This window comes from Thalia democratica, chromosome 7 (genome assembly GCF_965202585.1).
Source record: "Thalia democratica chromosome 7, ktThaDemo2.hap1.1, whole genome shotgun sequence".
Classification (NCBI taxonomy): Eukaryota; Metazoa; Chordata; class Thaliacea; order Salpida; family Salpidae; genus Thalia; species Thalia democratica.
The window spans coordinates 48657349-48680036 of NC_139171.1; the positions used below are offsets into that span (position 1 = coordinate 48657349).

Consider the following 22688-nt stretch of genomic DNA (forward strand, 5'->3'; position numbering starts at 1 on the left):
TTTCTAGTTTAGATTTAATGTGAGATCAATTGCTTACAAAGACTATTCTAGGTTTGTACATAGTGATTATTAGTGGTTATGTATAGAGTGTTATAAAAAAGTTATTTCAAAAGTGTAATGTTAGGTTAATATATTACGAGCGTGAACTTGGCTTAAATGGCATTTTTTTAAATGTAATTTTGATTCAAATTTCAAAAAACAGTGTTGTTCTGCCTGACAGCTTCTTGGACATCCTTACTACTCATTTTAAGACTAACAAAACACAATTAATTTTAAGATTAACACTAAATCTTATTCAAATAGAAAAGAATTGATAATATTTAAAACTTATTTATTGCCAAACGACGTGTCACCAGGGTTTTTTTTAATAAAGGGTTAGGTTTAGTTTTTTTTGGTTAATTATAAGTTCTACTTTTTTTGTTTATAGATAGATAAAGTTTTATTATTTAATTGAAAGGTAGTTTTTTTTTGATAAATTTTAAGATAGGGCAGGTGGAGTAACACGTGATGAGCTCACTTGCTTGACCTTCAGAAAACGTTTATCATTGCAGAGGGGAGAGTAAGTTCTGATGTTTTTCTACCTTAAGAAAAAAAAGTAATTTTTCACTATTAAATTTCATTTTCTTAATACCAACGTAATGCTGAGATTAATTTTTACTAGCTTACTTTGTTCAATTATCTACCATTTAAAGAGAAATAAGTAAAAAAAGTAATCTATTTATTCTTTTAAGAGGAAACTTGTATTTATGAAATATAATAATTTAAATAAAATAATATTAAATAAAATAATATTTTGAAAATACTCAAATTAGGTAGATTTGAATTTTTGCAAACTGGACTTTTTCAAGAATGATAACTTAATTATATGAACGAAGGAAGAGTTTAATAAATTAATAGTAGAATAACATTATCAAAAACATAAAAAGTAACTTTAAAGTTAATCAATTAATGAAACGCGACTAAATTTATAATAAACTTTTAAAAAATTGTATCAAATTACTAAAAAAATACTTAACACAAATTTAACTTAGTAGTTTTTTACTAGACTATGACTATGAGACATGAGTAATTTTTTTCAGTAAACACTATATTTAAGCTTTTCCCTTAGTTTTTGTTTTATTCGCTTTTTACGTTTATTAATTTTTTCTGCTACAGTAAAGTTGCCAGAGTTCCATAAATAATTTTTTTTTTAATTTTAAAACGGTTACTTTTTTGATTTAAAGCTATTAAAACTATATGCTAGTTTAACAAATCTTGCAACTATGCGTTACAGTAAAAAATTAATAAACTTAAAACTAATTATCTAAACTTATTACTTATACTTCCGATGCCGAATATTATCTTCAAAAGCGTCAAAAAGATATTTTAATAGCTTTTAAAGTAATTTTAGTTAGAATTTTTTTTTTATGCAAACATAACAAATAAGCAGTTTTTAATTCAAAACTCGATACCTTGATTAAAATATCAGTATTTGTTCGAGTATTACAAACCTATAGAATAAACTTAAAAGTTTTTTTTTTTAAAGAGCTGTAGTTTTTTTTCAGTCAAGTTTTCAAAACTTTTTGTAAAGTTTAGTAACCTCTTTTTAATAAATCAGTGTAATAAAAAGTATACGTTTGAATAAAAACTACTTAAAACCTTTAGATAGCAATACATAAAGCATTAAAAAATAAATTACAAACATATTAATTTGAAATCTTTCAAAAATACATAAATTGTTAAAAATAAATTAAAAATTTATTTTTTATAGTAAAAATTAAATAGTATTAAATTTAATATTTAAGTTTAATAACAAAATTTTTGTCTTATCGTGAAGTAAAATCTTTTACAATACAATTATATTGACTTTAAATAAAAAGAGGTAGCAGCTTAACACGAGTTAATAGAATAAATTGATTACGCATCTACAAAATTTGTTTGTATTCAAGTCTCATATTAGAAAACCTTTAATCACTCTACAGCTTTAAAATTCTAAGACTTAAGTGTTTTAGTGCTTTTTTTTAATTGTTTTATAGCAAATATATCAGCTATAGTTTTTCAATAATGATATTTTTATAAAAGCAGAATTAATCTGTCTCAAAAAATTTACACTAAAAAAATCAATAATTTTTTAATACGATAGTTTATTATTTTGTTTTATACTTAAAACACATATATTTTTTAGCTTAATATCATTATTATAATTCTGTTATCGTTAAACTAATTATTTAGTTAATGCTATATACTAGAACTAAGGTTAAATAACTTGCGAGCCAGCTTTACCAGTAAAGTCTTTCGCGAACTAGTGTTTTTAAGCCATCGTGCGCGTGCCACGAAGTTTGGTTCGGGGCCTTAGTATTAGGGCAAGTTTATTTTATATTGATCATTTATAATAGTTTTTTTTGTACTGTAAACAAGTTAAAAAAAAAATTTGCTCTAATTACAAAAACTTACTTTCCAAATAAACAGTTTATTTACAACAAAACTATTTTTCATTAATACACTAATTAGTTTTAAGTTTACTGTTTTAAAAAATTATTGAACAGTTGTAAAAATTTTTTTTTGAGAGAAGTTTTATTGTTTTTAAATTTTGTTTTAAGTATCTAGGTTGTTTATTTTTATAATTGGTTTACTGCTGTAACTGTTTTATTAAAATTTCTTACTAAAGATAAAGCTTAAACATAAAACTGATATCATATTATTTGTGTGTTTAACTCAAATAAATATTAGTACCTAAACAAAGTTAAATTGTTTTATACATGTTTATAACATTCTCTGTTAAATGCTTTTTGTACACTTCTGATTTCTGAATGCTAACTTTTGTATATTTCCACTTCTATTCGATAAGGGATTTTAACTTCTAAGATAACATAATACTTCTATAAAGTTTATAATAAATAGTAATTATATGATTATATCAGTGAAGTTAAAAAATAAATGTACAATGTTTACTAAACCACTATTAAAAGAAATAGACAGTGCCTTAAAAAAAAGAATTTAAAAAATTTTTAATGGAAAACTAAAATTTAATTATTTTTTCTCTATTTTAATTTGAAAAAACACTAATACGTTAAATACACGCTACCAATGTTTTAAAGAAAGCAAGTACAATTATTAATTAAGAGACTTAAAAATAGTATTTAACCAAATTTTCAAAAAATATATTTATGTAAAGTTAAGTAAACATTAAAACACATAATTTTTTTAATTGCTCTAAATTAGCTAGCTTCATGTAAGTAAATTTGTTTGAACATTTTACAATTCAACAATTTATAATTTTCAGTTTCCTTGATTAAATTGTTTCTACTTCTTTTCCACAATCAAAAGTATAAGTTTTAGTCTACTAAAACTTTTATTTGCTTGTTAAATAAAATTTCGATACCCTATCGACTATCGTAGAATAGTTAGAAGAAAGAAAGTAAAAAGTTTAATGAAATCAATTGATGCATTTTTATTTTTTTTTAATATTATATACTTTACTATAAGAGGCAAAAATTATAAAAAAATTTCAGTTAAAGATTTCTCAAACTTTAAGCAGTTTAACTATTATTTTTCTAGATATTCCTAAAAAGTTCAAAATACTAAAGACTAATTTTATTTATATTTTTGATATTTATTCAGTTTTCCAGTTTTCTAGCTCACTTATAAATCACAAAGTTCACTTGAAGCGTCTCTTTTCGTTTCAGAGACTAATAACACTTGATGAAATTTGGTAGTGTACAATGTACATTATAAAATTACCGAGTGTAAAATAAAACTTTTATACCCTTTGTCGAACTGTATAAAATAAAAGTACTAGATTAGAAGTAAACATAAAAAAAATTATTAAAAATACGAGTAACATTTACCTAGATTTTATTTGTTTAGTTTTTTGTATTGGTGTTGGGAAATGGACTTAAAAGAAATATAGTTTTGTGTTTGATATAAATTTATGTAATGTAGTTTTGTTTAACTTTTAATATATACTGTTGTAATAAAAACATAATTTTCATTCAATAAGTATTTACTTTTAAAATCATAAAAAAAAATTATCAAATACTATAAAGTGTTTTCATTATTCAGTAACTAAAACAAATTAAAAAATTTGATTAGAAAAGTTATAGAAATGAAACTTTGTTTGTACAGAAGGCATTAAAAAATAATTTGTAGGTTAAGCAGTGGTATTTAAGCTAATTAAAATCCAACAAGCTGATAAAGGCCGACACCAGTAGAAAAACCTAAACCGAAAAAAGAGTCATAAATTCTTGATTGTAGTCAACTCACTATTATGAATTAGAAAAAGAAGAAGAAAACAGAGGCTTAAACTGGCTAAACTTAATGCACGTAATGAGATAATATTATAGTGATTTTAGAAATCTTCTAACTTGAATAGCATTTCGAATCTATTTATTTAATTGTGCTTTTGGCAAATTAGGTTTTTTGATGATAATTGTTTTGGTATTTGCTATTCTTTAGAAGTTTTTATTATTAAATGTTTTTTAGTTTACTTAAACTTTTAACTCGTCTCTATTTTATTTTAATACATGCTGTTAAAAAAAGTGAATTAATTATAAAATAAGTATTTTATACTAAATTAACCAATATAATACATTTGCTTTCATACTAAATAAAGTATTAAATTTAGGCGTTTTTAGTTACATAAAGAAAATGAAAACGAGTTTTAAATTTGTTTAAGTACTCTAACTAAACTGTAAAAACTTTGTTCTACATTTACATCTTACTTGTTTACAGAAAAATAATTGTATTATAAGTTTTTGTTACTTTAAAATAAACATTTCCAAACTTACAACTATCTATTTCTTACTGAATAAAAAGAAATGTAAATTTATATCTAGTACATATTAACTTTTAATTAAAAAGAGTGTTAGATTATGGTCATTCAAGCATTAAACAAACTAAAGTTTGTCATGCAATTATAATTTATGTGTAATATAACTAAAGTTAAAATAAATTTAACAATTTAATATAAATAAAGGTTACTTTTGGTATTAAATTTTTAAGGATTTTTAAGTTCATAGTAAAAATTTAAAAAATCAATCAGGTTTGATTATTAAGTTTTTATAAAAAATGACTTAAAAAAAATAAAAAAAAAAAAAGAAACTACTTATATTATTGTTTATTGAACGAAAGCGTTCAAAAAGTTTGGTCTAAGGACCTAGTTTTCAAAGGAACCTATAGGTTATTGAGTCGTACCTACTAAACCCGGGGTCGGCAGGTCAACAAAGAAACGTTTTTTATATGCTTTAAAAAACATATTAAAAAAAAATTTTTTTGAACAAAAAAAATTAGTGGATAGATTATCCTTTAAAGATAACACTAAAACTTAATTTTTGTTTTTGAGAATATTAATATATGTATTTTAATAAGTGAGAAAAAAAATTTATGAAGCCGGCGGGCCACAGTTTGCCGACCTCTGTAGTGTACTAAACAATTGTAGGAGAAGACGCATTTTCAGTGAAATAATCTTTTTCACTACTTTCCATAAATATTAAATTTTTATACTTAGAATACACCTACTTGTATATCTAAAGTTACTTTAAAATTTGAACAGCAGTAAATAGCTTAGTTATAATTGTAAAATTCAGACTAAATCTATAAAAGTGATCTACCTTTTGTTGTTATAAAATAACAAATTTTCTCTTCGATTATAACTACTTTCTGTGTAGCTATAAAAATTTCAATTTTTCTCCAATCAATCTAAAAGAAAAGTTTGTCATACTTTTATAAATTAGCAGGATTCATCAAAACTTAACTCAATTTTAATATTATTACAAAAAAAAAAAAGGGTTTTATATTAATCAATGAATTTTTATTAGAAAAAGAAAATTAACTTTTAAGTTTTCCCTAAACTTTTCACACAATGTCCAAATAAAAATTTTTAAGCTATACTAAGTAGAAAAAAAAACTTAAGTTGATTAAAGCAGCATTGTATATAAATAATGTTTTATCCATTGCATACTTTATAAAATAATTGATTTAATTTTGATTTTATTACCTTTTTAGTTTTAAAGTTACATTAATTTATTAGTTGGTTTGAGTTTTATTTAACCTCCAAGTATTTTTTTTACAAATTCTAAAATTTATTTACCTCTTAATAGGGAAATTTAAGTTTGGGTGCATTCAACAGTTTTATATATATATTTATATTTTAAGTAAAAAAAACAAGTACCCACAACAACAAAATAAATTTTAAATAGTTTAAAAACAAAGTGAAGTTAAAAATAAAAATTTGTTTAAAAATATAATTTATGTATATACTAAATTCAAACTCCTTTTAAGTTTTAAAGTCATTAGATTCATAAAAAAAACATAGTTTTATAAACTATTTTAAACAATTTCACAATTTAGTAGACTTAACTCTTTAAACTAAAAATGGCACAATCAAAGCAAGCTATGTATGAAAACATACTATCAAGAATTATTGAGCAAGAAGGAAATGTTCACAGTTTTCTTGATGTTGTTTTTGGATTTTTGAATTCAAAAACTGACTTTTTTGTTGAGCAAACAGATAAGCAATCAAGGTATGGGTTTCCACCTGGAGTTGCTATGACAATGGTTCAGGAGGTCAGTTAAAATGAAACTAATTTATAATTCTTGCCTTAAATTTTGTTATAGTATTTTATATGAAAAAAAAACTTTAAAAAAACCTTCAATACTTCTTAAATATATTTTAGATTACAATGATGTAATTTGTGTTTTTAAGTTTAAATCAAATTCTAAAATTTTCTGAGGCTGTAGAAGGGGTCCAGATTTTCTGTTACAAGAATTAATATTGATGCTATAGTGAAGCTTGAAGTATGTATTATAAGATAGTTTTTATAAAAGAAAACATCAAAGTAGTTTTAAAGATATAATTAGTTATCTAGTAAGCCTTATCACAAATGTAAGGTATTAGGCTACATGATAATTTAAAATTGAACAATTCAAATTTATAGAAAAAATGTTTAAACAGCCCAACTCAAAAAGTAATACATATTTGAAAAAATAAAAGAAATAAATAAGGTTATATAGTAAAAATATTATTTAAAAAAAGAGTTTTAAAAACTACTAAAAATTACTAAAATTTAAAACTAATTCTTGTCATATCTCAAAAAGTGTTTATGATTTTGCAAAAGTAAAAAAAGGTTTGTAAGTATAAATTTGACCTGTAAGAGTTTTTTTCAAACAAATATTTCTTTTTGAGTTGTGTGGCACTTTACACATTTTTTAAAAGTTTAAATTGTTGAAATTTTACTTTGACAAAATTCTGCATTCATAGTATAAAATAGTAGTTTTTCATAGATATTTTTTTTTCTGAATTTTGAAGTGTTCAAACTTTTTTTTTTAAGTTTTTTACAAATTTGTTTCTTTAATATAATTAACAACTTTTTGAAAGCAATTTAAAAATAACTAAGTTCAGGAAAAAAAGCCTGGAAAAATATTGAAAGTTTTTATACTTGAATTTAGATTAGATGAGAAATGACTACCAAAATAGTTTATAGTATTAAGACATTTACTATACAGTAACCTCTCGCTTATTTACGCACATTGTGTCCACAGAAAAAATGCATAAAGATACCAAGAGATCGTAAAGATACAAGATGTACCAAATATACTTACTATAATGGCTGTTTTTTGATATTGCTTCTAGTTGAAAGCAGACTGGCGACTTTCCCACTTTAAAAAATTTGTTTACTTTATTCATAGATATGAAAACAAAAGATAAAAGTATACATACAACTATTTAAAAAAAAGAATTTATGTAAAATAATAATACTTGTAGAAAGAATTACTAATTTTAATAATAAGTATATTTTATCTTTATCTTTTTTTCTATGTGAATTATTTGATATTTAACATTTATATTCTATTCTTCTTGGCAAATTCAATTTATAATTCAGCATTTGTTTACAATTAAGAAATGGTGTGGTCTCTATATTAAAATTTGTTTCTATAGCCTTTTACAAAAATATGCATTTGGTGCTGCAATGGATTTCTTCCTTTGAACAAGTATGTATAAAATATAAGAAAAGTGTTTAATAAAATTTTGACCTTTGCCCACATAAGGATAAACTTGTCATATGTATTATTGTATTATATAAAAACGTCAAACGAAAATTAGTGATATGTTTACTAAAAAAAAACATTTGAGATTTGCGTTAAGTGTAAGCTCTATATTCATTAAGTATAACTGCTACGTTTTGCTAGGAAGTTTTATTAGATTTATTTTTTAGATGCTTATTCATATATAGGGCAAGAGTGCTGTATTGTTTATTTCTGTTTTAAACTATCATTATTTTATTTTACTTTCATTATTTAAACAGTCATATTTCTTTCACAATTTTAATTTAATTTCTTATTGTTAATAAAATTTTTGATATACTGAGATATAACCAAGTGTTTATCAATTCTCAAGGAACATAAGTTTACAAAGTCTAAAGATATAGAGAGGTGAGTTAGCATTTAAAGATATTTTTAATTAAAAATATACAATAAGCCTTATTTGTGCAATATTAAAAATATTTTTTTTGTTTTTTGAATTTTTTAGAATTCTAAAATGCGTAACTAAACGAGAGTGCGTAACGTTACGAGTGCATAAAGATACAAGTGGTTACTGTAAAGCATATTTTAATTAGCATTAAAGTATCTTTTCAGTATTTTTATACTATGAAAAAATATTTTCTTATTAGGAGTAGGTATTTACTTGGTTTTTAACTAAAAAGGGGCAGAAAACTTGTACAAAAAACTGGTAACTAGAAATCTCCAGCTAACTTAGATTTTTTTTTGTAAATCATAGGGTAGTTTTTATATGTAATTTTTTAGTTATGCTTTATTTTAAATACAAAATGTTTTGTTTTTTTTTATGTTGAGGAGTGTAAAAAGTATTGAAACATTCACACGAAAATTATAAAATATAATCCCTACTAAAAAATTATTTTTTATAAAAAAATTGTATTTTATAAAAATTAGGTTTATGTTTCCACTACGATAACAAAAAGTAATTTTTGAAATTTTAAAGTTTGAAGATAATTACCTAAAAACCATGAAAAATATAGTTTTTTAACAAAAAATTTTTTTTGCCTTTTCAATTCGTACCATCTATATGCAGCAGGGTGCTTATAAAAGTGCCACCTTTGAGTTTTCAGCTGAAAATTGTATTACATGTGGCAATTATTATCACAAAAAACCTTGTGCACGGTTTTAACTGTTTTAGAAAAAACAACATAGAAACTATTTTTAATTTTCTGAAATTAACCCCTATGTATGGGATCCAATATATGTAACCTTAAAGTTTCAGTTAAAAATAGTTTAACGTGTGGTAATTAATAGAAAAACACATTATGCAAAATAAACGACAGTTTAAAATAAGCTTCACAGAGACACTTCTTTTTTTCAAAAATAAACTGTAAAGTAAAAATAAGGATAAATGTTAAAAATTAAAAATGCCTCTGTAAATCATTATTGATATGGTCTTAAATTCTGCAAAATGTGTTTTTGGGATAATTGCAATATGTAAAAATATTTTCAGCTAAAAACTTTAAGATTGCATTTTTGTATCCTGTACGGTTTACACTAGGGTAGTTTTCAGAAAATCGAAAATACCCTCTTTGTTGGTTATTCGAAATCAGCTAAAGTTTTGAACAAGGTATTTTTTGATAACTGTCACATTTAAAACAATTTTCAGCTAAAAACTCAAAGGTTGTACTTTTTATAAGCACCCTTAATGTGCAGCTTATTATTAACCTCACCAACTTTGATCCCTGTTTTTCAAAACCTATTTCATAATTGTTAAAAAAAATATCTGATTACTGAGAAAAACATTCAAAATAAAGCCAACTTTTATAAAACAAGCTGGAGTACCTATGGCCTTAAATCTACTACTTAAACAATAATTTATTTAATGACTGAAGTGTTAATTTTTATGCAGAACTAAGTCAGGAAAAGTCAGTATAACAAAAATGGTAGAAATGTTATATAGATTTTTATAAGTTTAAAAAATGTGAATGAACTTTAGATCTTCTTATTTTTTCTAAAGTTGAAAAGGATACTATAAATTATAATTAAATTAAACAAAAAAGTTTCATTTAATGTGAATACTGATTATTTATCAGCTATATAAAAATAAAATCACTAAAACTACTATGATTTGAATTACAAAAAAAAAAACAGTTACTATGAAATTAATTAAGTTATAATATATAATCTCTTATATATGCAAATTAAAAATTTAACACAATTTTTAAAATGTTTATTTTGAAATACTACTTTAATCAAAATAGTCTAAATGTAAATTATTTAAAGTACTTAATACATTTAGGTTATCATTTCTTTTGTAACATTTTAGTTTTTCTATTCTTTTATCTATTAAACAAATATTGTTTTATTTTGTATCATGTTTGTATGTATATTATTAGTTTTATTTGTAATCATAAACAGGTCTTTAAGAAACATCAAAAGAATCGACAAAGAGGATCTGCTGAGCTTCAAAGAATTAATGAAGCAAAAGGTCAGTTTTTGATAAAAATTTAATTTACGTAGAAATTTTCTTAATATTTTAAGTTTTATGCTTTATTGAAAGAATAAAAAGTTTCCCGAAAATTTTTATATAGTTTAATAAAAAATGTTAACAATTCTTACTTTGTAGTAACAGTAAATAGTTTATATTTAAATAGTAATAATAAGTACAGTTTCAACTCATGGAAGTTGGTACATCAAGTGCTTTTTTTTTACTTTTTTTTTTTTAATGAGTATTTTTTATTTGCTCTATGTATATTTAAATATTTATATATCATTTGCAACTTATTATTAACAGATTACTCATTTTGTTTTATATTTTATTTCACAAAGCTTCTCAAAACTATACTAGTCCCATTTTCAAGTGATAAATTTTAAATGAACTTAAAAAAATTTTGGTTATTAAAAAGTCAAAAAAATAACTTTAAATTATGACGTATGAATAAATTTAAATAAATACAAACTTTAGTGATTTAGCAAGTAAAACTAAAGTAAAGATATGTATATTATATACTTTAGTATTTCTTGCTAAATCACTAAAGTTTGTATTTATTTAAATTTATTCATACGTCACAATTTAAAGTTATTTTTTTGACTTTTTAATAACCAAAATTTTTTTAAGTTCATTTAAAATTTATAACTTGAAAATGGAACTAGTATAGTTTTGAAAAGCTTTGTGAAATAAAATATAAAATAGAATGAGTAATCTGTTAATGATAAGTTGCAAATGGTATATAAATACGTTTAAAAACCTTCCTACAATAATACTTATATTTAAATAGTTTTGAAACTTAATATTTTGAACATAAGTATTACAATATAATATTAGTTTTTAGTATTAAGTAGTAGTTCGTAAACGGTTTTATGCTTAAAAAGTTACAATTATGATGTTTACTGAGATTAATCAATTTAGATTCCACAAGTTATTTTAAATATTAAACCGTGTTGTCTGAAAAATTTAATTAACTTATCAAAAATTAATAAAGTCTGTTTTAAATAATTAGATTTTTTTTAATATGTTCTGATATCTCTTTTCCTAAATGTGAAAAGTTTTTTTTTTACCAAACTGTTGATATATGCTACTAAAAAAAAAGGACACATTTAATTTTAAGACATTTTATGTACAAGTTATTTTTTTGGTATTTAATATTTACGCTCTAGACTGTTTTAAATAAATTTAAAAACCGTTTTGATGTTAATTTGAAGTGAAAAAGTTTTTATGAACTAAAAATAAGCATAATTTTTTTTTCAAGTTTTATTTCTTAAATATATATATGTATGTCTAGTTCATCTTATTTAGTACAGTTTAATAATAAAGTTTGGTTTTAAAACTTCTTTATTTATTTAACATCTTTTTTATGTTCTCATTTTTGTACTATAACATGATTACTAAATTTAAATGTTGGTTTAGTTATTAAAATTTTATCCTAAAATTTTATTATTTAAGTTACTAATTTTATATTACAGATGTTTTTGTGTCAAAACTTTATTCCGACTAACGGTGTTTCACTGCTCTCAAATAAATTTAAGAACAGATCTACGGAGTCTATAAAATATTAAACACACATTAGAAAAAAAGCTTGTATAATTATGTATAGTGTTTATGTGAGTAGTAACTATAAACGAACTCTAATGTGTGTTGATATTTTATAGACTCCGTAGATCTGTTCTTAAATTTATTCGAGAGAAGTGAAACGCCGTTAGTCGGAATAAAGTTTTGACACAAAAACATCTGTGGTATATATTCCGATAAGTTTAGCTTATCAGGATCTCCAGGATTTAACGCCTTTTAACGTTGCATCTTATAATTTTATATTATATAGTATGTGACCAACTTTTTTCCGGTGCATAAGTACTCAAATAAATTTAAGAAAAAAATGAAATGTTTTTTGTTATATTTTTATATAATATGTATAAATAATAAATTGAATATATATTGCTTCTTTTTTTGTTTGATTATTTTATGTCTTTTGTATTAATAATTTTTATTTATGGTTTCGTAAACATCATCTAAAGTATTTTTAATTTTTTTTTAGTTACTTCATAAAAAACAATTTCAAATACTTATATTTTTGCAATTAGAATTTATATGTGAAATTGTATACTTTTTCTAAGTAAATTAAGTAATTATTTTAACATTGATGTTAAACTAGTTAAACACTCTAAAAATGTTTTTTATATAAACAAGTGCAATTTTAGAACATTCTGACTTTTGTATACAATTTACTTATTAAAATAAATTTTAAATCAATGTAAATAAATTTGCAGATAAATCAGAAAGCAAGAAGAAAACTACTATCCCAAAAAAACCTGTTGAACAAAAAGTTCTAACAACGTAAGTTTTTCTGCTATTTTTTGTAGTTAGAAACTCATGTTTTTTAAATTTATGTCATTAAACAACCAGAAAAAAAACGCTGGTGCTTTACATATAAATGCAAAATTTTCAAGTTTCTAATTTGTAGAAACTAATTTGAGGCTCAACAAAGGGGTTGCTTGTTGGTAATAGCGGATATAAAGGGTACAGAAACATACAAATAGTATAAATTCAGATTATTATTTTTTTATTTACGAGCTAGAAACACAAAGATAAATGATCTACAAAACTACTAACAATAATTATACACAAGTAAACAGTAAAATAATAAGTTTAGACTTAAGAACTAACGGACTAAATTTTAAAAATAAAGGTTCTGGAGTAAATTTTTAAGCTCACAACGCACCACTTGACTGCCAAATGCCATTTCTTTCAAAACGTTGTCTATTTTGTATAGAAGGCAAAGAACATTTCTCTTTTTACGTGCAAATAATTTATAATTCTAACCACAACGTAAATATGTTTATGAAACTTTGACGCAAATATAAACGTAGACGAAACATAATATTTAATTCCGTCTAAAATAAAATGCGGTTCTTTATTACATATTTCTGCTGTTAAATTTGGTTTCTAATTTTCTTTTCAATTTGTATAACTAGAACTAATTATTTGCTGCTACTGTAATATGAACTATATAACCAAACTGGTAGAGTAAATAAAGTATTTTTATGATGTCAAAGTTTTTCAGCTAATAAATTTAGTTTAGTAACTAAAATAATTTTTTACTAAAATTAAAAAAAAAAGCTATTGTTCGATGAAATTTTACTCATTCAAACACTTCAAACTTTCAAAACACTTCAAACACGCGTTTCCAGCCAAGAAGAGTTCCAGGCGAACGCGGACAGCTTCAACGGAGCGGTGAGGAACAACTACTCGTGGTCGCAGAACTACGACGAGGTCGACGTCAAAGTCAACCTTCCACCGAGGATCAGGAAATCCAAGCAGGTGAAAGTTGACATCCGGAAGAAGCACTTGCTGGTGGAAATAGAGGGAGAAGGTGCTTCCCCTAGTGTAAAGTTGATCGATTGCGATCTGCAGCACGAGATCAGGCACAACGGCGACTCTACCACATGGTGCATGGATGCGGGAAAAAGTTTGGATGTCAGTTTGAATTTTGATTGTTAAAATGGTTTTTTATTGATTTAAGAAATTTAAAATATTTCTATCAAGTCTTTGTGAAACGCGCTTACGCAGTAAATCAAAGAAAATGACCGAGTCCGAAAAAGCATCATTTTTTCACTGGACAGATTATCGTTGAATTAAAGCTTTGAGTTGGATTTTTTTACACTGAAAGCTGTTTCACAGATTTCGCTGGAAAAGCTGAAGAACACGTGGTGGACGGCGCTGCTGACAGATGAGCAGGAGATCGACGTCAAGAAGATCCAGGCCGAGAGGAAGATGGAGTCGATGCCGGAGGAGGAGCAGCGGGTGGTGAGCAAGCTGCAGTTCGACGAGCACCAGAAGCGCTTGGGGCTTCCCCAGAGTCACGAAGTTGTCAGTTTCGTTTTTTATTGGCAGTTTTCAATCTCAGTTTTTGAAAGTAAAAATGTCAAAAAAAATTTGGGTCTTGAGGTTTGTTTTTTAGTAGCAGACAAAAAAGCTTAAAAGAATCAAAAATCCTTTACGTCTCATGTCCCGAGTCTTAAGAAATTGTTAGTTATGTTTTTATCTTAGTTATTTTAATAACATTCAACGGGGCGTATAGTTTGTGTTAGCTCTTGGCTGATCAATGAATTTGCTTGTAAGTTATTTCCGTAAACGGTTTTTTCAGTTGGTAGATTTGTATAAATAATAGCAAACTAAAAGGACTGTAAATACTACTCAATTAAGATTTATTTTTAGCAATTACAAACAATAATTTTTACAACAATGAAAAATGGTTTTTACTACTATATAAAAAAAAACTAAATTTAAGTATTTCTTTTGGTAAAGTGTGCTTTAAAAAATAAAAAAGTTAAAAAAATGTTGTTATTCAATGTTTTCATTTGGTTAACAATTATTATGTCAGTTGTATGAAAGCAAGAAAATTTTGTTCGACTTGGATTAAAAAACGTAGTAAAAAATATATTTTGAGCTTCTGTCAGCAAAGAAGTGAGAAAAGTAAAAATAAAAACTAAGTTTACTGTAATTATCAAAAAATTGGTATATATCAAAAAGCAATTAGAAAAATCTTTTGCCCATATTAACTACCAATTAAAATTAAAAGTTGGCAGTCTTGCATTTAGTAAGTAGTTGTACAGTAGCCTTTAACCAAAAAAAAAAGGTAAAAATTGTAGCATTTCAAATAAACTTTAAACAGTTTTGCATTAAAATAATGGCATCCCTCCTTTGTTTAAAATTAACTTGTATTTGAAATTTATTTTAGTCTTAAGTGTATATTTTTCTATTAAACATGAATAACTAATTGATCGCAACAGAAAGTGCACGAGATGCTCAAAAAAGGCTGGAACGCGGAAGGGTCTCCGTTCAAAGGCACCGAGTTCGACCCTAAAAATTTCAACATTTCCAAAAACGCCGTTGACATGTAAAACTTAGTTTGATGTGAGTTGTGTTTTCGTTTTAAGCAATGTATCTGCTGTAAAATAGTACCGTATTTTATTTGAAGTACTGTTACTACCATAAAAAGTATTTTAGGTAACATACATATACTTGATAAACTTTATTTTTATTATTATTTTTGTGTACTTAAAGCCATTAATTTGCCTTGATTATCACTATTAAGTTATGCATCTACAGAAATTTTCTATAGATACTTTTTTTTAAATATACTAACCTGTTGATAAATATAGTATTGCATTATAAGTTTTTATAAATATGTTTTCAAAGTTGCACATTTATTTTATCTGTTTTTACTTATCACATGAGATTTCTATTTTTGAAATGAAATATCTGATCTAGTAAATTATGAAATTAATTTATTTAGTTATTATTGAAAAAAAAATACTTGTTTCAAAATTGAAATTACATTTAATTATTAAATGTTAATCTATCATTTTAAAGTAAAGTGATTTAGAAATGTTTTCATTAGTAAAATTCTATTTAAAATAAACTATAAAGTGTTCAACTTTAGGCCTGATTTTTTTCTTTATTTAACTTTGGATTCTCTAATAAAAAGTTTGCAGCTTAGTTTAGTGGTTTTAGTAGTTTTAGAAATAGTACTTGAAGTAATATGCCTATAAATAAATTGTTAGTCAACCAAATTTTCTACTAGAAAATTTGTGCAATTAAACTTTAAATAATATGGCGTTCAATATTTTATAGTAAAATTTCAATATCTAGTTAAAAATTAGTGTGTCGTCTTAACTTAGTTACACACGCTCGCATTTTGAATAATAAATACTATAGAAGTTTGAGCAGAGCTTGTTTTCCGATTAGGCTCTCAAAAACTTATGACATCTTAATTTATTTATATCTGCTCAACCATTACTTTAGATATAAAGCTGTTTTCATCACTCAAAAAAACAAGCTTTTACATCAATTGCTTCATTATTATAAAAGCTATTTATTTTTATTAAACAGAAAGAGTTTTTTATTAACTTTAATTTTCTTGTTTTTTTTTTGATTGATAATTTTATTAGTTTTTTTTAATCACTTTTACCCATAACCCTTACCCTCGATCGATAACTGTATTTTTTTTATTTTTTATTAGTATATATTTTTTTTTGTCAACCTTTTTTAATACTTTTTTTTGTTATTTATATTTACTGTCACTGTTACCCCTAACCCTTACCCTCGGTCGGTAACTTTTTTTTTTATTAATTTATTATTTAATTTATTATTTTCTTTTATTTTTACTTTTGTTTTCATTTTACTAATTTATTTTTTTACTCTCGTGCAAAAATGACCCTTCGTGTAAAAATGTCTTTGTGCAAATCAGTCTTCGTGCAAAAGTGTCTCTTCGTGCATATTTGACCAGTTGATGTCATATTTATATAAGTTAGCATATAGCATTTAAAAGTAAGTTTTTATTTATTACTAGTAGTCCAAAACAAATTAAGTAACCCTCAATATCTTTGTGGTTGTACATTTTTTTGTGTTTGATATCACTAAGATCTGTGTTTATTTTGCTTTACTTCTGATCTTTAATATGTTAGTTAGTATAACACAGGCTGGCTTAGGCTGCCTTTTTTTTCTGAAAAGAATTGCTAGATTCATCAAATGTGATTTTAAAATGTTCCACTCGAAATAAAGTACTATAAAGTGTTTTTAACTATTTAAAAATTTAATTTGTTGCCTAAATATTTCTAAAAATTAAAAAAAGTTTTAATTAAGTTCCATTTAGTTTTATTATGATTCTTAGCATTTTAGTAAAACACAGGCTGACTCAGGCTACTATTTTTTGATTAAAAGAATGCTAAGCTTCATAAAATATAATAAAAAATATATAAATCCAAAATAAAGTACTATTAAGTGTTTTTAGTAATTTATAAATTGGAACTAATTGCAAACATTAATCACAAATGTTTAAAAATTAAATTAAATTAGGCAGAAAGTTTTAAATAGAATAAATTGTAATTTATAAAGCTAGGACTCACAGCTAAGAATAAATGTTGTTTTGGATAGAAACTTTTTTTTATACAGTTATAGTATATTTCAAGTTTTTTAATAAAATGTTTTGATAAATTGAGATATTAATCTTAAGAAGACTTTAGGGAAGGGTATAATATGAGTTTAGAAAAGTTTACCAATGCTTTTAATCTTGGGTTTTGTTGATATTTTAGTATTATTACAAAAGTTTTTTGCAATTTATACAATCTATACTCTTTTCAAACCCGTTTTAACTTGAAGTTTTATAGTGAGGAGTAAAGATAAAAAACTTTATATTCATAAATAACTAGATTTTCTAAAGTTTTAGCCAGTTCAAAGTTTTACTGAGATATACCTAACATTTTAAAGGTTTGTTCTTTTAATTTATTTGTTTGATATAAATTTTCTTCTGTTTTTTAAGCTCACTTTAAAGCTTTAAAACTTTAGTTAAGCTTACCGAACTTCTAGCGTCTCTTTTCGCTTCAGAAACTGACAGCGGTTGATGGTATTCGATAATTTTTAATTATAAAACAAAGTATAAACAAATAAAAAAAAGTATAAATATTTTTATACTCTTCTCAACGATATCAGGTTAAATTACTAGATACCGAGGTAAAGACAAAAAAAAGTTTTTTAATAAAATTTGTAAAATTTCCAAGATTTTTATCAGTTGAACTTTTTGTCTTTGTATTGGTAAAGGTAGTGATGAAATAAGAATATTTCAGTCAATGTGTTGATATAAATTAAAGCTGTGTACCTTTATCTCACCCTAAATTACTATTGTTTAAATAAAACACAAGCTTCCCATTCAATAATGACGACTATAAAAAACACGAAAAAAAACTTATTGTAAATTTGGATTAAATTTTCTAAGTACTATCAATTGTCTTTTATAATTCACAAGTTGAAGTTAATTAGAAATATTAATCATTGAAATGTTTGAATTGAAACTGTATTTGAGCAGTAACCATTAAACAAATTATTTGTAGGTTAAAGAACAAGGATTAACAGCTTAAAGTAATAACTGATTAAGAATTGAATTTTTTTTTTAAGAATTAAAATATTTATGTTAAGGTTTTATAAAGTGTATAAGTTAAGTTAATAAGTTTTTTAACCCTTAGTATAACTAATATACTTAATATTACATAGTTTATTTTTTATATACTTTTTCTCAACCTATTTAAGTTTAAAGAATATAAATAGGTTATGTTTTCAGAAACAACCAACAGTTGACCTTTTCCCTGAGTATTTCTAGAAATTTGATAAGATTAAAGTTTTTTGCCAGAAGATATATCTGACTGTCTCTGTTTTTTAGCTGATATTTGAATCTATATGTTTTATCCAAATACTCATAATTAATTTAAGATTTTTTTTGCTTTAAAGACTAGCAGCACCAAATAAAATTTTATTGTGTTTGTAGTTATTCAATAACTGGAACAAATTACAAAGTTTAATTAGAAAAATTGTGAAAACGAAGCTGTACATTAGCAGAGATACTTTTTATAAACTTTTTTAACTTAGAAAGCTAGGAATAACAGCTTAGTTTTAAAAACTGATTTTGAGTAAAAAAGTCAAGTATAGTTCAAGTCAGTGGCGACGCGTAGTACTTTTAATGGGAACGGGTCAAAATTGCACGAAGACAAAATTGCACCAAGGGTCAATTTTGCACGGAGGGTCATTTTTGTACGAGAGTAAAAAGAAAACAGAAAAAAAATATATATAAAAAACTGATAGATAAATTGATAAAAAAAAAAAGGAAAAAAAAAGTTACTGACTTTGGGTAAGGGTTAGGGGTAACATTAATAGTAAAAATAAAAAGATAACTCACAAAAATTACTATTAAAAAACAAGAAAAATAAATTAATTAAAAAGAAAAAAAGGTGCCTTGAGGGTAAGGGTTAGGGGTAACAGTGATAGTAAAACAAATAAAAAAACTAAATTAATTTAAAAAATAAAATTAAAATAAATAAAAAGTTCAACCCGTGCAAAAATTTTCCCTCGTGAAAAAGTGTCTTTGTGCAAAAGTGATCCTTCGTGCAAAAGTATCTTCGTGCAATTTTGTCTACTTTTTCAAATTTGACACCTACCCATTTTTAATAGGTTTTTTTTTAAAGCTCCAGCTTAAAACTTTTGTCTTAAACTGTATGAAGATCTTATTCTAAGTAATATAATTAAATTAATTTTATTATATAGAAAATAATGAAGATAATGTTCCAGAAAATACTTATTATTTTTTTAACATAACCTGTTTTTTACAACTATAGCTACTTAAAATTTTTATGTTAATTTCTGTAGTTGCACAAATATAAACTTACCAACCTAAAATTAATATTTGATAAGTTACAAGAAACGAAATACCTACAATAATAAATTTACAAATAAAGCAAAAATATGGCCCTAACAGGTTAAAACTTCAATTCTAGAAATAATTATTTCTTAAGGCAAAGCAGTAGCATAGACCCTTTATGACCAAAAAATTTATGTTATAAATGAGAAAAATATAATTGCTATTGTTATCAATGATTCATTTTTATTAGATGATGTAGCTTAGAAAAAGATAATCAACAGGTTTTTCAAATTAATAAAAACTAGTGCTTGATATGTTTAAAGCAACCAATAAAGTTAATAAAATCATTAACTTCTCAAGAAAATTGCTCGACTTTAATTTTTCTTGTTTTAAATATTTGCTCAAACAAGGTTCAAAAACCCTTATATGTTCAAATTTTTTGTGATAAATAACTACATAAATTAAAAAAAAATTAATCCTTAAAAACTAAGAGTCATAGAGATTATTTCAAACAAAAACAAGAGAAAAATACTAGGAGACTAATTTGCTTCAAAAATATATAAACTTTCAACTCTACTGGTAGGTAAATTAACGCTTTCTGATTAGTTCACTTTTAAGTTTTTTAAGAAGCTACTCAAAAAATTTAAGTTTTTTAAGACTTAAATTAGATTTTATTCACTGCTTTGCTATTTTATTAATTTTTTTTTGTTACTTAATCGTTATAAAATTCTTATTTATCTTTTTATGAAAACTAGTTTATTCTTGAATCACTATATAGAGAGGTTTAGCTTGATGATTTGTTAACAAAATTTTAGTATTTTTTGACGTAAAAAATTAGTTACGATTGTTTTAATACCATGGTGCACTAACCTCCCTGAGCTCCTTTTGTTCTTAGTTCTTACGGAGTTTAGTGTTTCAATTTTTATGGAGTTTATGCATATTGCTTTATGCGCGCCGGGACACGATGCTTTATGCGCGCCGGATAAACTTACTTTTTAAATAATGAATATACATAGTCGAATATATAAGTTTTAGCAGAAAAACTAACTGCTTAAAAGATAAAGCCGATACATTCTATACTTTTTTAGGAGGAACGCCTGCTCTAGTGTCCTTCAAAACGCGTCGTCCCTGGTTAAAGTCTTTAATAAGTTGTTTAGATAATTTTGAGTTTATAACTCGCTCAAGATGAGTTTAGTAACACAAACACTATATATAGCTTCTATTTTCAGTTTTATTACAGGCTAATTGGGTTATATAGTTGTTTTTGTACACTACCAACCCAGTTGAAGTGTGTTGATTCGTTAACACACAGAAACATATGTTGGTACAATAAAGGAAGATTACTGTACAATTTGTTTTTATTTGTTTTTGTACACTCTATTATTTAAAAAGTATTTTAGTGCAATATTTTGCAGTATATTTCAACTTCTAGTTTGTTTCTATTTTTATGCAATAGATGCTATTAAGAAAATCTGTTAAACAAAAAAATAATTATTTTGTACAAAATAACCCAATATAATAAAGTTTGTTTATAACTTAATAAAATTATTTAGGTGTTTTTTAGTTACATAGAGAACGTAAAGAAGGTTTTTAAATTTCTAAAAGTATTCTAGTTAAACAACAAATACTCTGTATTTTCATTTTACTTATTTACTGAAAGAGTATTGTACTACATATATTTTTCTATTTAAAAGTAAATATTTGTTAAACATACAACAATTTTTTATAGATTTTTTTTTGTCTAACCAAGTATAGTTCTTACCAGTCAAATTTACTTTAGAATTATGAGATTAATGATATTAAGTTTAATTAAAGTAATTTATATTAATTAAAACAATTAACGTACAACAAAAGAATGGAAGAAAATTAAATTTTGTAAAACGTAGAAAAAACTGTCAGAATAACTAATACTTTTAAGTATTCATAAAAAATAATTGAGTGAGCAGGTCAAGTTTACCTTAAAAGCAACGGTCTTTTAACATCAGTATATTTTTGTTAAAACTATTTAATAAAAAACTTTAGAAAGAGATAAACAAACAAATTCAAATAAACTTTTTTTTTGTTGTTGTTCAATAAACAAAAAAATCTACACTTATTACATATTAACAGTTTAGAATAACACTTAATGTCATTTTTTAAATTTTCTGCGCCTAATACTATCTAATTTCGACTTATAAAAATAATAAAGAACACATACACCACCAGACTAAGTCATTAATTTAATTGTATAATCTATGAATTTTCAAAAAATTGACAACTTTATTCCTTTTTATGATTAAGGCAGCTATAAATAATATTGTTATTCAAAACTTGAAAGTTGTCGTATTTTTTCAAGTCTAACAATTTAGTTATTGTATTGTTAAAAATTAACAACTTTTCTAATATTTTATTTTTTCTTTATCGGAAGATTTTTGTAAGACCGAGTGATTGTGCTGAATTGCAGCTTAAAAGTTTTTCATACCTTGGATATTAGTTGATTTTATTTATTTTAGCATCTCATAACAATTTTTTCAACTAAAAACAAACTAGACAAGAAAAACTTTTTAACATTGTCTATTCAGTTGGTGTTTTAATGTTTCACTGTTTTGTTACACTTCAGTTTCAAATATTTTAAAGAAATCAAAAAGAAACACTGGTTTCCTTTAACGTTAAAAAAAAGTTGTATGTATATATAAGTTACGTGTCATAACGCTGTTTAAAAGTTGTTCGAACTAATTAAAAATATTCTGTAATTTGTTAGTTTCTTAATAATGAACAACTAAATATATTAGCTTATTTATTGGTTGATTATTCATTTCTTCTATTCTATTTTACACAACTATTGTTTTATCTTCTTAAAAAATCTGTAAACAGCTGAAAGCAGCCAATGCGAGCATAACCAATACTTTGAAACTCTTTAACTCGGAACCCGCGGCGCTGAAAAATTTGGTACAGTGGGTGCCGTTGCCCTGGTAACCCTCCGAGCACTCGCACAGGTGGGCCTGCTCGGTGCTGTACTTGACGCAGGTGGCGTCGTCGTGGCAAAAC

General features: G+C 24.4%; 1 protein-coding gene across 2 annotated transcripts; it reads left to right on the top strand.

Moving 5' to 3' along the window:
• The first annotated feature begins 6334 nt into the window (after positions 1-6334).
• On the top strand, positions 6335-20865 carry LOC145840688 (nudC domain-containing protein 3-like). 2 transcript variants are annotated; one of them, XM_082948014.1, is made up of 7 exons: positions 6335-6543; positions 10396-10465; positions 12742-12808; positions 13663-13948; positions 14153-14341; positions 15265-15388; positions 20750-20865. In XM_082948014.1, exons 1-6 carry the CDS (start codon positions 6352-6354, stop codon positions 15373-15375), a joined length of 915 nt encoding a protein of 304 aa, XP_082804140.1. In that variant the 5' UTR covers positions 6335-6351; the 3' UTR covers positions 15376-15388; positions 20750-20865. The 2 variants fall into 2 exon arrangements, with proteins under 2 accessions (XP_082804140.1, XP_082804139.1); XM_082948013.1 differs by lacking the exon at positions 20750-20865 and having other exon boundaries at positions 15265-15701.
• The last annotated feature ends 1823 nt before the right edge of the window (positions 20866-22688 follow it).

What these genes read in the sequence shown, in the direction of transcription:
- LOC145840688 (XM_082948014.1), top strand. Translation starts at nt 6,352, where the DNA reads ATGGCACAATCAAAGCAAGCTATGTATGAAAACATACTATCAAGAATT. An exon ending in ATGCGGGAAAAAGTTTGGAT is followed by an intron (nt 13,949 to 14,152) that starts GTCAGTTTGAAT and finishes GCTGTTTCACAG; the next exon opens with ATTTCGCTGGAAAAGCTGAA. An exon ending in TTCCCCAGAGTCACGAAGTT is followed by an intron (nt 14,342 to 15,264) that starts GTCAGTTTCGTT and finishes TGATCGCAACAG; the next exon opens with AAAGTGCACGAGATGCTCAA.